Here is a 16,960-nt window from a genome sequence, read left to right as displayed (position 1 = left end):
CCAGTATCCTGGTTTGTTATTTTGGAAGGATCATTGGCGTTATTATGAATCAAGTATTTTCAGTCAGAAGAGGACCTTAAGAGAAGGTGATATTTAAATATCATGTGATATTCACAGCTGGCTTTACAGTTTACAAACCATGGCTCAAGCTGATAAACTAATACATTAGTGCCTAACCCCCATAATATCAAATTTTCTCATGTCCTATGACTCATCTGAGAGCTCTGTGCACTTGCCATTAATATCTCCTATCCTGTTACAAGTTCTTGTCATCATCTGGACCAGCTTCACCTCTGAAATCTTGAACTTGGAAATTCCACTCTGACCTCAACCCTATCCTCTTCTCTCCCCTACACCTTCACCCCACCCATCTTCAGCCTTACCAAGTTTAATCCCCAGCTAAAAGCCCCCAGCCCTCCTGGCTTAAAGGACACTTGAAGGATACTCTCATTATTGGACACAACCCCCTTCTGCTGACTTGCTGGCACAGCCGAGCAACCAGTCCTCAATCCTGATCCACCCATCAATCTGTTCTCTTTGGCCCTTGAGTACTGCTGGAGAAAATCACAGAACATGTAATCATACCATCAGGAGCTCATACAAATTTTGAATTTCAAACTCAACTGGGCACTCAAGACCATCTGGTCATCCCTAGTTGGTTCCCTGTATAATCACCCTGGTCTATGACACCTGGGACTGGATAACACGCATCACAGACATTTAGGACAGAGCTAATTATTTTGCTCAAAATATACAATAAAGTTCATTTTTCTCTTGGATTTCATGTGGACAAAATTTTTCCCATTTTTCATGTGTCTCCTCTCATTTTACAGTTTTTTCAAATGGATTACTTCTTGGAGTAAAGAGTTTAGAGGAATATTAAAAAGTTTAAAATAATCACAAAATATTTATTACATACCTACTGTGTGCCAAGCACTGTTCTAAGCGCAGGGACAGAGCAGTGCACAAAATAAGTGGTCTGCCTTCACATGCTATCTTTTAGTGGCAAGGGACAGAAAATAGGCAAATCAGTATGCTCTGTCAAAAAGAGAGAGGTGGGGCTGCAGGGCCGGGAAAGGCTGCTCTGTGTACTAGGTAGGAATATGAGCCAGACTGCCTGAGTTCAAATCCCAGGGCTGGCCATTACCGTGCATGTGACTCTGGACAAGTTACCTAACTGCTCCCTATCTGTAAAATGGCGATGTTCATCGTACCAATATCGCAGGTTGTTATGAGGACTCAATGACACACAAAGAATTTTCCCTGGTGAGCACCGCATAATTATCAGCTAGTTTAAATAGTTGTCTCATCATGCCCCCCACCCTCAACAACTTTCCCAGCCTGTGCACTAGGGCAGAGATTGATTCACCAAGAAAGGAAAGCCCCTTGCTTGGAGGAGCCCCTCACTTCCAAGCCCAGAGACAGTCCCCAGAAATGTGGTGCTTCCATCAAGTTTGCAAAAGTTAAGGTATTTTAACCACAATTGGCTAAGACGCCATTGTGTTAGGTAGCCTGGAAGTGCCCGTGGGCATCTGGGTATCCAGCTAAGAGGAAGTTAAGCTGGAGACACATTCATCTGGGTTTTGTGGGGACCATCTAAGCAGGGTGCCGAGTGCAGGCGCCTCCCTCCAGTGGACTCAGCCTTGTCCCTTCAGAGAGTTCAGATTCATCTGTCCTCTCACCCAGCGTGACCACCTCCCCTCTCCATTAGAGCGCCACCTCAGCCACCCCACTGCTGCCCTTGCCTGGCCTTACTGACCCTTCTTCCAAAGCACAGATCTTAATACGACCCAGAGCCGATCATGACACTCCTTTGTCTTCAGCCCTCTTGCGGGCTTCAGTGTAAGTCAGGCTTCTCGCACCCTGAGGCTTCTGCCCACCTTCCAACTCAGTTTCTGCGACACTGAGTTCTGGCCACCCCTCACTTCTTGCCCACAAACTGCAGGAAAAGGAGGGGTGAGAAGAGAGAGCTCCGCAGCCAGGTTGGCTCAGCTCAAATCCTGCCCCCGCCCCCCCCCGATTGCTGGCCCGCCCACAGGCTGTGGGAGCAAAGCAACTGACACATGTGGAATGTTCCAAACAGGGCCGCGATGTGCAGAAAAGCTGGATCACAGAGGGACCTCGATATTATTTGGTGGTTCCTTCATGGGAAATGGCCTCTTCTCTGCTTGGCCAACTGGTCCTTTAAGACTCGGCTCAGGCATCTCCTCCTGCAGCTTCCCTGACCTGGGCTGGGGGCTGGGAGGGGCTCTGGGCTCCATGGGCACCGGCCACCCACCTCACCCAACGCTGGGCACGCAGCTGGGCATGGGAATGTGGGGTCCTCCAGGTGGGGATCGTGGCCTCTCCCTTTGTAACCCAGGAACTGCCTAGAGCCCAGCACGGGCAGGTGCTCAGCAAAGAGTTGAGAGACTGAATGGATTAAAGAGAGAACACAAATCAAAGGACAAATTGTTGAAATAAAGAGGAGCCAGTTCTCGTCTCCTCTCCTGACCATTTGCTTTTCAAAGGATTGTATAACACGATTTATTTTACCATTTTTCTGAGTGTTCCTGTCTGTATTGGGTCCTTTCCTGGCCAATTCTTGGGCCTGATAGCATCGTGCTTCTGAAAAAGAGGAAAAAGGTGAGTGTGTGTGTATGTGTGTGTGTGTGTGTGTGAGGGTGTGTGTGTGAGGTAGGGGTGGGGTAGGACGCTGGGCAAGAGGAAACCTATTTCCTCAGGAAATAGGTTCCCAAGGACACCATAGCCATTTTAATACTCTTTTAGCAATGGAGCCCACAGTAGTAGGAGCAAGAATTCACATATATTTTCAAGAACAGAAGAGGAGCCCTGGCTGCAGGCATGTCAGACTTTCATTAGAACTGTCTTCACTCCTTCCTTTCTAAACATCACAAAATAATTCATGTCTTGGGAAAAAAATTAAACAATACAGAAGAGTAGAAAGTAAAAGAAGCAGAACGATCTCATCCCCCCGTTCTGCTCCCCATAGGTAATTTCTGCCTCAGGACAGATTTCAAAGTACACACTGGGACGCTGGCTGTCAATGTCCAGCAGGGCTGCAGCCATATTTAAAAAGCCAGAAAGGTGAAATTATAATGAGATTTGTCTGGAGAGACACACTGGATGGAAATGCATAGCAAACGTTTTTGTTTTACGTAGTAGAAGGAAAAAACTATTTAAAATAGATCACCAGAAGGAACCCTCTGTATCAGAAGGGCATGTGGAGTACGAGTGGCCAGCGCGGGCTCTGGAGCTGGGCTGCAGGCCTCGCTCTTTACCCCGGTCACTCAACAAATCGAGTGCGGAGGGAAGTGCCCCTCACCCAGGCAGCAGGAGGGCCCAGCATTTCGGGTCACTGAGTCAAATGGGGCCGCCTCTCCTGGGGCCTGGGATTATTTGGCTTAAAAATGCCTGGATTGGAGTTCTGTGGTCTAGAGGGGACCACCTGCGAGCAGAGGAGGGTCTCACCACCGGGCAGTCTCCCCTACCCTCTCGTTAATGCTATGGTCACTCTTCCCACTTGTTCTAGCCCAGTAAAGGCAAAGGGAACACGGCCCCTGGAGGCCAGGCCTTGGGAAAGCACATCAAGAGCTGTGCAAGGGGAGAGCCTGAGCGGGAGGGCTGCCCTGGCTGGGTCTAAGCACAGAACCTGCCAGACAGCCTAAGCAAGGTCTTGTGTGAAGGTGCAGGAAGAGGGCTGCCCTGGGGCCTCGCGGGAAGTGAGCCCAGACCCTCCCTCCCGGTGCACCTGCCTGCCCTCAGTAAACCGCCTCTTTAATTGCCAGTCCCACTCCTTTGCTTCTAGATCTTCACTGCCACCTCATTTGGGCTTTGAAGATGGATTGATGTGGGACCTTTGTTTACAAAATCTCCAGCCTGCAGTGAAAGCAGAGCCAGTATAGGCCCCTGTTTGCTTCAGTTCTTGGAAAGGCCAGGATGAACTGAATCCAGCTGTGGGGAGGAAGTAGTATTGCTGCATCCCCACATTTAAAAAGGAGCCCTTGGAGACCAGTTTGCCCTGTGATGTTGTCAGCTGCGATCCACAGTGGGCTCTCCACAAAGGCCGTCCTTGTGACCTTCTGCACCTCTCAGGGCTTGCCTTCTGTGCCCATGGGGTTGAAATATCTTGCTCCAACCCCAGGCTTCAATTTGGACTGATTAGGAAGAAGTTCTCAGCTTTAAAGTGATGGAACTCCTGAATGGATTAAAAAAGAAAATTGTCTCTAATAAAAACAAAAACATTTGGGAAATAGGAAGTTAAGTGCTAATAAGGAGCAGAAAACATATGCAAGAAGAGTAAATTCCTCTAGTATTTAATTTTAAAGTTTTTATTTTCATTTTTTTTAAAGTGTCTAGTTTGAATGGTTTTTAAACAGAGCTAGCTGGCATTCTCAGCACTTAGACTTTCTGGCTCGCAGGTACCATTGTTTAGGCTCCTCATCAGCTCTTTGCTGCCACCATGTGTCTGATCTAAATATCACAACAGGATTTTCTACTTTGCAAATAAATGGTGGAAAACCTCCATCGTCTATTGGCTCCTATGACAATAAACCGTGTAGAATTAAAGCAATGTTTTAGCTTGTTAGTGAGAGCTGTATAACCTAGGTGAGTTTTCAGTAAGTCTTTCACTTCAGAAGATATCATATCACCGTTTTTTCTCTTCTCCTGCAATTCATTGTGCCTTTGCTGAGGGATAAATTTAATCCTTAGAGAGAGTAGTTATGATTATATTCATGATGTAAGTCCTACTAATGATACCCTTTCTAGAGAGACCACATTGATGTCCATTCGATTTTATTTTATGGCATTCAATAAAAATTCTATATTCAGGATGACTGAAAGTTTGCACAGTCTCTGATGTGAGAATTTCTGAAAAATGGCTCAAATACACATCAAAGTACAACCTTCTCATGCTCATTTGATACCTGTCTTTAGTGAACAGTTTGGATCCCACCTTGATGTGCACTAGGCTGCACCAGTTCTTCCTGTTTCTTGCTTATCCATGTAGTCTGAGTCACTTCTTGCTGCATAGAAACTGGGGGGCACACAGATATCATCTTGTCCTGATGGAATTTGCAAAATGCCTACCCTCCTGAGCAGATCAAGGGGGCTGCTCCCTTATGCAGAAAGGCGGTGGTAGTCTCCTCTTTAGCCTTATCTGCAAGGAGGAAATGGCCACCTGCTCCTAATAGTCATCCCAGAATCTTGGTACACCGCAGTGGTAGCCTCGGGGTCAGTTCCCAAAGTCACCTGCTAGAGCAACCTTTCATGGTCCCGGAGTACTTATCTGTGGATCTTTTGGATCTTTCGCTTCTCAATCCAAAAATAGCTCTGAGAGAGGGCTCAGGCGTTATCTCCTCCAAATGGTCAAACAAGCCTAGTCAAAGCAGTGCCCACAGAGGACTCTGTAGCTCCTCTTGGGCAGAATTTCTTAGACCCAACCCCATGTTTGCCCCAGAAGGAAAGTTGTGAAGGGCATGGTCTGAAGGGGCAGTCAGTTTTACTGAAAGGAGAGTGCTTGGAATGTTCATCCTGCTTTACCTGAGGCTCCTGTGAACCAGGTCAAGGCGAGTTTTATCACCCTGGAGGGTAAAGCAGAGATTATGGGATACAAACTGAGATACAAGTCCGTGCTTCTGGGCCATTTAAGTTGCTCTGACCAGAGTCTTCCCTGTATTTCTAGGGATATTTGAGTCTTGGCTCATCTGTACACTTTTAACTCCATGAGATGAGGTGTCTGTCAACATCTGCAAAGGCAGCTGAGAACATGGGCAGCAGGGGCCCCAGAGTTTCTATATAGAAGGAGCTTTGGGGAAACCGATTAGATGTAGGGGCTGGAGGGAATGTCTTGAGGTTGCATTTGCACTCAAGCACACCGATTTTAATTGTGTATTTATTTGAGGTGGCTCTGGGGACTGTTGGAGTTGCAATTGAAGGGAATCAGTTGGTCAGTCCTTCAATTTTTCAAATAAAAGTCTTTTTGTAAGTATTGAAACCTAGCGTGAAGAGTTTGACCAGTCCAGGTAGAAGTCTCTTCAAAAGACAAGAGATCTGTGATTGTTCAACAGTTTTAGAAGTCTCAGAATGGGGGGACCAGTGTCACCAAGACTTGAGGCTTGGCAGCTCAGCCTGGAGGGGTCCGTTTCTCTAAGAGCCCTCAGGGGGGAAATAGCAGAAAGCCTGGAGCCAAAGCCCACCTTCAGCCTTGTGCCTTTGCCACCGACCCCTGCTGTATCCACCCTCCTTGCCATTGTCCATTCTGGGCCATGCTGCTTCCATTGATGTATGTGTGTCCTGTTTTTCAAAAGAGAAACAACAGGCTCAAACTGTAATCCCTTGTGCCCATGTGGCAAACCAAGATTCAGTTGCAGTAATGTGACTTTACTAGTTAATCTGGAATTTCCTGATCAGCACTAGTGAGGTAATCTGCACAGTAGACCTCTGCCCTTCCCCCAAAGGAAGCTGACTGGCTGGCTAGTGGGTTTCAGCCCTGGGCAAGTTCAGTATGGATTCAGTGAGATAGAAATGACAATGGAATGTTCTTGGTGTAAAAGGGTTTATTACTCAGTTCCACTCTCCTGGCAGTAGACTGAGCACTAGAATCACATCTGCATACAACAGTCTGCAGACCCATAATCCTCCTCTGCCCCTGCCTCTGCCCAGGGCACTGGGCAGAGCTCTTTTTATAGTGACTCAGTCAATAATAGCTTTTTGCCTATGGGTGTGGAAGCATTAGCCTAACAGTAGGCCAATTACATCATCAAGTAGTTTAGGGTCAGGTGAGGATCCTGGCCATATGAACTTCCATTTTCCCCACTGCCTGAAATAATCCTTTCTTTTCTTTTACGGATAATTTCCTTGTCCTGTTCCATTTCTGCCTATAAAAGTCTTCCATTTTGTACAACTCCTTGGGGCTCCTTTTACCTGCCAGATGTGATGCTGCCCCATTCATGAATCATTGAGTAAAGTCAATTAGATCTTCAAATTTACTTGATTGAATTGGGCTTATTAATAGTCTGTAGAGGAGTCAGAGTAGGTCTTAAGGGGAGTAATTTGAAGATACTGGATAAATATAATGCAGTTGGGTCCACTTATATGTGGGTTTTTTTTCTATTAATATACAGGAAAATGTTTGGAATTTGCAACAATTTGAAAAAACATTTTCTGTAGCTTACTTTATTAAGAATATACTATATAATAAATATACAAAATATATAATTGACAGCTTATGTGTTTAGTAAGGCTTCTAGTAAACAGAAGGCTATTAGTAATTCAGTTTTGGGGGAGTCGAAAGTTTTATGTGGATTTTCAACTGTATGGGGGTTACCACCCCTAACTTTCACACTGTTCAAGAGTCAACCAAATATCTTCTTGGACTGCTGATATTCAAGGTGGAGGAAATGTGCAGTTCTATAAGAGAAATAATGATATGTCACAGAGTGTAAATTAGGTGGGTAAGTTCAGCTGTAAGTAACAAAAATGTCCAGAATATCAGTGACTTGAAGAAAATGGACATTTCTTTTTTTCTTATATTCAGGAATTTGAAAAATAGTTCAGCACTATAAGGGACATAGGTCAGGGATATAGGTGCCTCTCTTTTTTGTTTGGCCTTGAGTGATTTTCATTCTCAAAGACATCTCATTATAAGAGATGGTTGCTAGAGACGTAACATCTAAATTTGTATTCTAGACAATAGGGAGGAGGAAAGGGTATCTTCAGGGGCACTTCTGGGAGGTCATGTGTATCACTTCCTTTATGTCACACGGCCACAACTATCTGTAAGGGAGATTTGGAGAAATGGTCTTTACTGGAGGCAGATGTATGCCACCTGAAATTCAATAGTTCTATGGCTGTGAAGGGAGGGAAATGGAGATGGGAGGTCACTGTTGAGACACTCCCAGGTGATGCTGATTCTGTGGTCTGTGGACCACACTTTTAGTAGCCAGGGACATGGCTTTTGATGAGTGCTTGTTGAGTGGGATTATAAAGAGAAGGAATATGCACCAAATCCTCAGATGGGTCAGAGGTGAAACAGGGCAGGATCCCACCTTCACACAGGACAGGAGAGCTACAGTAAGCTTGGAACTTGGCTTTGGGAGGGGAAGGTGAGATTAAGGCAGTGGGCCCTGCAACTGGCCTCTAGACCTTCCTGAACTTTTGGTTTCCCTGGGTTCTACTTTCCGTCATTGTGTAGTTCAGAACTTTACAGGTGTGAATCAGAGGATGCCAGAGGGGTCTGTAGAGAATGTATGTGATGGGAATATTGGAATTTTATGGCACTGGCTGCTGTAAAGATTCAAGTTTTAAAACTATTCACTCATCTTATAAAATTGTTATTGAGCAGCTGCCTTGTGCCAGGAGTTATGCTAGGTGCCAGGGATACTAGCTTGCATGTATGAAATTTTGTTCCAAATTTGACATGTACATCAAAAACAACAAGCATTCCTGACTCATAGAGTGCAAGACTATAGGACTGTATGTTAAACACTATAGCCCTCCTGCTTAAAAAGTGTTTAGCAGGTTACCACCCAATGCCAGTCACCCCTTACCACTGCATTAATGAGCTGGTGTTCACTAAGTAATTTGTGACTGCTGGGGTGGGGGGCTCCTTTGGGAGTTCTTATCCTCTGACACTTAGCAGTCAGGGGTGTGAAGAGCAAACCCCACCCCACCCCTCACAAATTCCTTTGTCTCTCACACTATAAGGAAGGGAGGGAGTCTCCTGTGATATCAATTTTTAATTCCTATGGTTGTCTGTGAAGTAGGAGAGTGGCTGTTTGGCTTCCTTGGTACATTTGTGTATGTATTAGCATTTATTAGCAATTAAACTTCTACGTTAGTCTATAAGCCATAATGCTGATGATTAATTGTCTTTTTAAATGAATGCATGCCAACATGTCTAGAAGCCTGACAAAGACAGTATCAAATAGATGCATTAATAAATAACATCGGTACTGTGGTGTTTGCAAGCTGAAATTTTTTCAACTTCAAAGAAGAGCTTTCATTTGTGTGATCTCATCTCACACTACATGTTATTATTTTAAAACCCCTCTCTAGAGGCAGGTTGTTCCATGCAGGCAAAGGGAGGAGGGGTGAGGATAATGAAAAGCCGCCTCAGGCTACCCACATCACTCGGCACCCCCGCCCAGCGTGCAAGTTCATCCAGGTCCCCTGGGTCTCCCTGTGTTTGTTTAAGAACTAAACACAAAGATGAAAAAACACACTAATTTCAAGCTGTGCCAGGCACACACACACACTCAGGCATGAACAGGGGGACTAAGGAAATGAGGCGCTTTGGAGATTCTACAATGAGGAATAGATGCTTGAGACTAATGTCAGGTATCCAGAAAGCCCAGAGGTGGGGGCCTTTGGTCTCCTGGGACTGAAAAGCCAGTTCCTGTTTACTTTATCTACAGCTCCACTTTTTTTGCTGTTGTCTTCCACAATTTCTCCAAGAGCATGTCGTCATTTTCAGGAATATATTTTTACATATTATCAACCGGTCTTTTAACTTTTTCTGGCTTCATCTGGAGTAAAAAAATCCCAAGCCGTTTTTTCCCCTATGGCTGGAATGTGGACTGTGGAAGTGTCCTTACTCTGAATTTGCTAGAGGGGCATTTAAAAAAAAAAGAGAAAAACTCAAGTAGGAGTCAAGGAAAAATAATCCTTGATGGTGCGATTCTTCCCACCTCCCTGTTCATATTGTCCTAAAACCAATCGCAGTGTTTCACTTCACAAAAATTCAGGCTGTCACCTTCCCTCGAGTGGATGCTGTAAAGGTTGCTTCAGACTCTCCTATCTGGATAACTTACAAGATTTCCAGACACTGTATGTGGTGGTAAATTTTTCTACCCTGATTACTCATTAAGCAGAAATAACTAACCTGTGATTAAACTATTTTAATTCTTCAATTTTCAAGAGTAGGTGAAGGGACTAGTGACACGGTCTGCAGCTGCCAGTTGGCCCCACCACCTTGCCAGCACAGCCCTGCCCCTGGGAAGCTCTGACACAGGTTAGTTTCCTCCTAGATGCCAGGGGCTGTTGGGGAATTAGCCTCATCCTGCCTGCTCTTCTGAATAGTGTAGCCGGTGTTGTGTGCCTCTGCATGAATGCAGTGGGCACTCAATAAATCATGAAGGAATGCAGCTTAAAGTCCATCGTTGAGCTCTCTGGGTCTCTGTTTCCTCTGTGAGATGAGAGTATTGGCAAATGATTGCTTATGCATCTTCCAGTTTCAACAGTCTATGGGGCCTTTTGGATGGCCATTTAAAATGATCTCATCCTCAAAGTTGTTTCTAAGCAACAGAACAGTACTTCCCTGGACTTTTTGCCTGATCTTCAGCTCACAAAGATGCTTCTCACTGAGCCTGCAGAATCCTATGACCTGTAATACATATTCATTTAGTATCTGGTGATACATCTCAGGTTGTTATTTATTTTTTCATGGTGTGGGTCCTGTCCTTACAATTAGACCGTAAGCTTCTAAAGACAGATACTATATAACATGTTCTCAGTGAATAAATTTATTTATTAAATAAATAAATATCACCTCAAAAAATCATCTTAACTCTATCTAGAGGGAATTCTGGGCTTAAGGAAACCGTAAGAATCAAGGATGAATCCTAAGTTTATGGTTTGGGAAATTTGGTGTGTGGTGATGCTTTTCTTCAAGATTGGGAATCCTACAAGAGGAAAGGGTTTGGAGGAGGCAGGAAGGGTGATGGATTTAGTGAAAAGCTACATTCTATATGTCCTTCTAGGAGATTCTCAAAGAACATTAGCCAAGTAATGATTTTGAGATGTGAGATCCTGGACAAAGGAACATATTTTACTGCATTTAGTCCAAAGCTTCCCAAATAATTGAACATAGTTTAGGAAATACTGGTATCACAAGAAGGGAAACAGTGCTAGGAAGGACGCCTGAAGAAGAAGTAGCTTTTAAGGAATGGTGGGAGGAATTTGAAGAGGAACATTCAGAGAGGTAGGAGGAAAATTTAACCTTGGGCTTTAATCCCAGTTCAGTCCTACAGATACAGAGAAAAATTGATTCCCATCTGTGCCATGGAACAAGGGAGCCCATGGGCTATATCTAGGAATGTGCAGAGTTCTTTGGAAGAAAGAAGGCACAAAAGCACTTGAAATTTCGACTCTCATTATTCTTTTCTTCTCAAAGAAATCACCCCTTTTGCTAAAAAGAAGCCCATATAAGCACCCCCAAGTTCAAGTCCTAAGAATAACCCACCATTCATTGTTGTAACTATAATGAATCAGATATTAAGTTAGGTCTGACATAGGCAAAGACAGTACCAAACCTTAACATAAACATAGGAAAATAAATGTTCTGCTGAGTGAGGTAACTCACTCACTCCCTATCATCTGGGACTATCCTCAATCTTCCCTTTAATGTTTTCAATCTCAACAGCATCAGTATAAAAAGAAAATCTCTATTTGTGTTTGGAAAACTAAGAAAGGGGGAAGAAGATAAGCAAGGGGAAATGCAAAGTCTACACAAAACTCATGCTGGTGAGATTGTGCAGTGGTGTAGCCACTTTGGGAAACAGTCAAGCAGATCCTCAGAAAATAACACATAAAATTACCGTATGACCAGCAAGGAGTATAGGGCTTCCTTTTGGGATGATGAAGATGAAAATGTTCTAAAATCAAATAGTGGTGATTGACACACAACTCTGTGAATACACTAAAACCATCGATTTGTACACTTCAGAGGGTGAATTTTATGGTATGTGAAATATATCTCAGTAAAGCTTCTATTAAAAAAGAAAATACTTTCTTTTCAAGATAACATTTTTCCTAATAGTGGAAAATCAGTGATTTTTATTTGCTACTTCTTCCATTCCTCAAATGCTATATTATTACCATCAGTTGAACTCCACAGCTGTGTGGCAACTAAGAGACAATCAGTCTTAACCCCCATTCCTTTTTTCCAGAATAATTTTAGATGGTAAAATGAATCTATCTCTAATTGAGATTTATTTTTCTACCTGAAGTACAAATAACATCCAACTATTGGTTTCTGATGTATTTGTACCCATAGCTTTGTTTTGACATTTACTACATCACACAGGACATGTTTGTTTATATAGTTTATCTGTACATTTCTTAGATCACTTTCCCAAAAGTTACATTTGTTGAGGTATAATTTACCTTCAGTCAAATTCACCCTCGAAAGGTTTCCAATTCAATGAATTTTGGTGAAAGATGATAGTCATGGAATCACCACCCCACGGGAGATATAGACTATTTCCATCACCCTGATACGTCCTCTCCCCACATCCAGGCCCTGGCACCCTCCTCCCCCATCTGATTTCTGCCCTTAGGGTACTCTTAAATTCCTGTTCTGTGTTCTTACGACTTGTGCTGAGATAAACCCACCAGGCAGGATCCTGCTTTGTATCCCAGCATGAGTACCTGGCCCCTAAAAGTTACTCAGTAAATAGGTGCTGAATAAGGACTGAATACTTGTTTTTTTTTGATTCTGCCAAATCATATTGGAGACTCTGCTCTCTGATTTCCAGAATGTGGCATTTGAAAAGGGGCTATTAATGTTGGGGAAAGCTTTCTGCCAGAGTTTTAATTTACACAGTCTTTAAAAAAAATGGGTATGGTCACTTCAGCATTTTATTTAAAAAAACAATAATAATAATAAAGGAGAAATGTGGGATTCACATATAAGTCAAGTATAAAAATCAAACGAATAATCATATCTGACTTGATTGTTTACAGTTCATGATGCGTGATCAAAACTGAAAGTTTCTGTGATGACTGCCCTCGCACTGTTCACCATGTAAGAACTTATTCACTGTGTAAGAACTTGTTCACCATGTAAGAACTTGTTCGTAATGCTTCAGAAGATTGGAGACTGTTGAGAATTAGGCTTGGGGTTGATTAATGATTGTGCATTGAGTCTCCTATACAGAATTTTATTGTTGTTAACAACCATTTGATCAATAAATATGACAGATGCCCTCTAAAAAAAAAATGGGTATGGTGATTACCAACTTCAGGGATTTTGCTGAGGATTTCAACTGCGTTAGGCTTAGGGCTTACAACTTCACTTGCTCAAGCAGTGTGTGGGCCTCCACCTGCTCAACCTCAATAAACAGATGGAAATAGAATCTGTGACCAAATGCAGCTGCTGCTCCTTCCCTCCTTCTCTGTTCCCCATCTCTGCTCCCTCTACCTCCACATGGCACAGCCTGGGATCTCATCCAGACCTTCCCTGAATAAATTCTATGAGCTTCCAGACTCACTTCTGAATAACTCCAGGGTGGAATCCGACACCTGCCGGAGTCGGTCACCATGAGGACGTAGCCCTGTGAAAACCCATCTGCAGCTGGCACATCAGTCAGACTCAGGTCCCCTAGGTCCTACCTGATCAAATTCTTTTTCTATATTGATGGAAACTGTCAATCCTAGAGCAATTACTAATGCAACTAGGCAGGGAACAAAATTCCTCCATGCCTGATTAGTTGTATGAAATGGCCTAGTCCTCAAAGAAAACTGCCCTTTCTTGAAAGGCACTTTCCTCCAGACTGGCATACTGGCCCCAAGCAGATGGGTGCCTGGGCCCTTTTGGTGGGTGAGCAGCCCCTTTTCCCAGCTGAAAAAGCCCAAAGAGCACAGGCACCCTGAAAGGGCACCTCTAGGGAGGTTGCATCTTGCCTCCAAGATGAAGTCCTGATGACAGCATCGCATTGCATCCATACGAAACCTCTCTCCTGTTCTTCCTCCTTTGCCTCCTCCCCTCATCCCTAACTTTGCCCTGTGGCTTCTCTGGAGCAGCTCTGGCAGAAGACAGCTCCTACCTCTGTGATAATGTGCTGGTGCCAAAGCTTGCAAGGTGTGAACTCCTTAATATCTTGCAAGGCGTGAACTTCTGTTACAAATAAAACACCAAAAAAGTGTTAATTTTGGACACATGGAGTAATTGTGTAAATCATAACCCCATGAACAGACAAGCTATTACTTATAAGGGCGCAGAAGAAATTCTTTGTATAGTAATGATGACGTGTGTGTGTGTGTGTGTGTGTGTGTGTGTGTGTGAGAGAGAGAGAGAGAGAGAGAGAGAGAGAGAGAGAGAGAGAGAGAGAGAGAGGGAATTGGGGATGGGTAAACTACAGAAAAAGAAACGAAAGAAGGAAAAAGGAGGGCTCAGAGTAGAGGAACGCGTATATTCTTCATGACTATCTTCTAAAGCAACGACTATTAAACTTTTGTCTTATTACTCCCAAAGTAAGAAATCTATTTAACTTCGTCACGCAGGGCGCGCACACACACGTACACAGATGTGTAAAGTAAAACCGAAAATAAAATTCTGCGTAGCTAGCTGTAAGCGTGGGAAACGTGTTTGTCCCGGACTCGGTGTGTGCGGGTGCGCCCTAGCAGCACCCCCACCCCGGCGCGAAGGCCCCTGCGGCCACTCGCTCCGCCGAGGGCGGTGGGTCACCCCCGGCCCCGGCGGCAGCTCCGGGGCGGCGCAGCGCGGGCTCCGGCGCCGGAGGGAGATGGGCGCACAGGACTGCGCGGCCGCCCGGTGGGCCACGGTCGCGCGGCAGCTGTCCCTCCCGGCAGGGCCCCGACGGCTCGCGCTGCCCGGCGATAGGGCGGGGGCGGCGCCGGGCGGTGACGCGGGGCCCGAGCCCAGCGCAGCGGCTCCCGGGGGCTTCGGGTCTCCCGGAGCTCCGCGAGCTGGGGGTTCTCTGGACGGCCCGGCCTCAGCCTCATCCTCAGCCCCTAGTCCGGCCAGCAAGAATGGAGGGTTTGAACTTTCAGGAACTCATATTCCTTCGAGGCTTGTGAAATAGAGCTTGCAGAAAGATGGTTCGGGTTCCTGTACCAATCCTTTACCTGCCTTGACCATTTTTTGAACATGCAGGATAGGTTTTAAATATACTACTAATAGTGACAATAATCGATATTGTAGTCTTAGGTGCGCCCTCTTAGGACGAAGGCCTATCTGTGTAGTGGGAGATGCATGGAAAGCCAGTTCCCTTGAGTGTGACCTCTCTAGGGTGTATTTAGGGATCCTTCAGGCTAAAGATGCATAGTACATCGGAACGGTGACTTGGCATTGCTTGTGCCAAGTTCTTACATCCTTCAAATCTGAATGTGTATGTCAGTGGGTTATTCTAAGCTACCTGGATCAACTGCCAATATGTTATATTAATAGCCAACCAGTCCCATTTGCACTGAACCAGTCGTAAATATTGGTTGGGGACCTTGGACCCAGGAGGCTTGGATATCTTATTTTCCTTTGTTAGAGTGGTGAGGTATCAGCATTTTTGTTTAGCTTTCTTTTCTTTTCCTTTGTTTTGTTTTGTTTAATTACTTCTGATTACAAAATATACAAGAATCATGTCCAGACACAGACTTCACTCTGGAATGAAATGTCTGAGGGATGAACACAAACACCCATCTTCTGTTTCCCATTCCTTCTGTAGCTCAGGGCAAGGGGCAGAGAGCAGCTTTATGGGGCCTAGCATTGCAGCCCCTTGGCCCACTTCTGTGTTGGGTTTGACCAGTCAGACTGACTGCACTTCTCAAACTTCTCATTCACAGGCCTTACCTCCCTGATTTGGTTGTTTCTGGGAAAGCTGGCATTTGCTGCCTTCTCTTTCATGCTCTCCATAGAATTGATGGCTGATTATTTCATATTTATTTGGCAGAGAATCAAAGCTGTGTTTCTTACTTTTAGAAAACAACCCACTTTGTTGATAATGGTGTGGGAGATGGGAATGTAGGGACCCTCTATTACCTGCCTTACTAATTGCTAAAAATATGTCTCAAGAGATGCTCACTGAAAGAATAAAATACTAGCACTTTTCTTCATATGAGCAGAAAATTATTTCTCTAATTTAAGATGTGCTAAGGCTGAGACAGAGACCAGGATCTACTAGCCTGAAACCTTTTGTTTCTTGGAGCCAGGTTAGTTTAGATCAGCAAATATCCATGGAGGGCTTGCTGTGCCCCATGCCTGCTTGTAACACTGAATCTATTGTGATAGGTTGTACGACTCAAGGAGAACATTTAATATATTTTCAATGTTACTTTTTAATGCCTTGGGGATCTATTTATTTATTTTACAGAAATTTCATCATATGTAGTTGGTACTTAAGATGGATGCACTGAGGAGAGTAAATCTTCACTTGCAATTGGTTTTCTTCAAACTAGAAAAGTGGAAAATGTGCTCAGAAAAGAAGTTGGGGGAAGCCAAAGTGCTATTTCCCCCTTCCTTTCTTCCTATTTCACTCCAAGTCTTTACATTTCTAGACAGTGCTTAGAAAATCCCCATGAGCAGGCTGATAAACTTATTCCTTCTTTTCACAGTATTGGTCAACTACTATGTATCAGGTGCTGGGCTAGGCCCTGGGTACATGGTAGTAAATAAAACACATAAATCCCTGCTCTCAGGACCTTACATTGATTCATTTTAAATTACAATTCAAAAAAGAGACCAACAACACGGGAAGACAGTGCAGCTCAGAGAAGACAAATAGGGACTGTGGCATCTTATTACACTGATGGACAGTGACTGCAATGGGGTGTGGAGGGGACTCGATAATAAGGCTGAATGTAGTAACCACATTGTTTTTCATGTAAATCCTTCGTAAGAGTGTATATCAATGATATCTTAATAAAAAATAATAAAGAAAGAAAGAAAAGAGACCAAAAAGCATTGTTTCCTTCTCCCTTATGGAAAGCATATTCCCCTCTCAGCCACCAGCCCTGTGCTAGATGAATGCTCTGTATGCCATGTGGTCCTTGTCACTGGGAAGATGGGGCCAATAGTGGGAAAACAATCAGAATGATTAAGGGTCCAGATGAAACCCCAGTTGAATTTTTAGTAGGAGGGGTGAAAAGAAAGGAAAGGTTGCTGTGGAAAGATGTCTAGATGTCAGGCTTTGACAAGGAAGAGACACTTGAATGGATGTGAAAG

The 16,960-nt window shown here is 44.2% G+C and overlaps 1 protein-coding gene across 10 annotated transcripts in view; it reads right to left on the bottom strand.

Annotated features, from left to right (window-relative positions):
* Positions 1–16,960, bottom strand: part of PYGL (glycogen phosphorylase L) — a 91,474-nt gene that overhangs the window by 10,550 nt on the left and 63,964 nt on the right. For 2 of the 10 annotated variants that reach the window (XM_073211272.1, XM_037016019.2), the window contains exon 21: positions 2,536–2,607. The exons of 1 other annotated variant lie outside the window; for it this stretch is intronic. In XM_073211272.1, the coding sequence (XP_073067373.1) occupies positions 2,536–2,607 (72 nt within the window). Of the gene's footprint in view, positions 1–2,535; positions 2,608–4,146; positions 4,199–6,023; positions 6,298–7,257; positions 7,414–10,365; positions 10,388–13,860; positions 13,901–14,053; positions 16,191–16,960 lie in introns of those variants that run through there. 7 more of the 10 variants (XR_012120518.1, XM_037016028.2, XM_037016026.2 and 4 more) reach the window with 6 other exon arrangements.

The sequence above is a fragment of the Manis javanica genome, chromosome 8, assembly GCF_040802235.1.
Source record: "Manis javanica isolate MJ-LG chromosome 8, MJ_LKY, whole genome shotgun sequence".
In the NCBI taxonomy this organism is placed as follows: Eukaryota; Metazoa; Chordata; class Mammalia; order Pholidota; family Manidae; genus Manis; species Manis javanica.
Note: the sequence above shows the minus strand (reverse complement) of the source record. Positions and strands in the feature narration are given on the sequence as shown.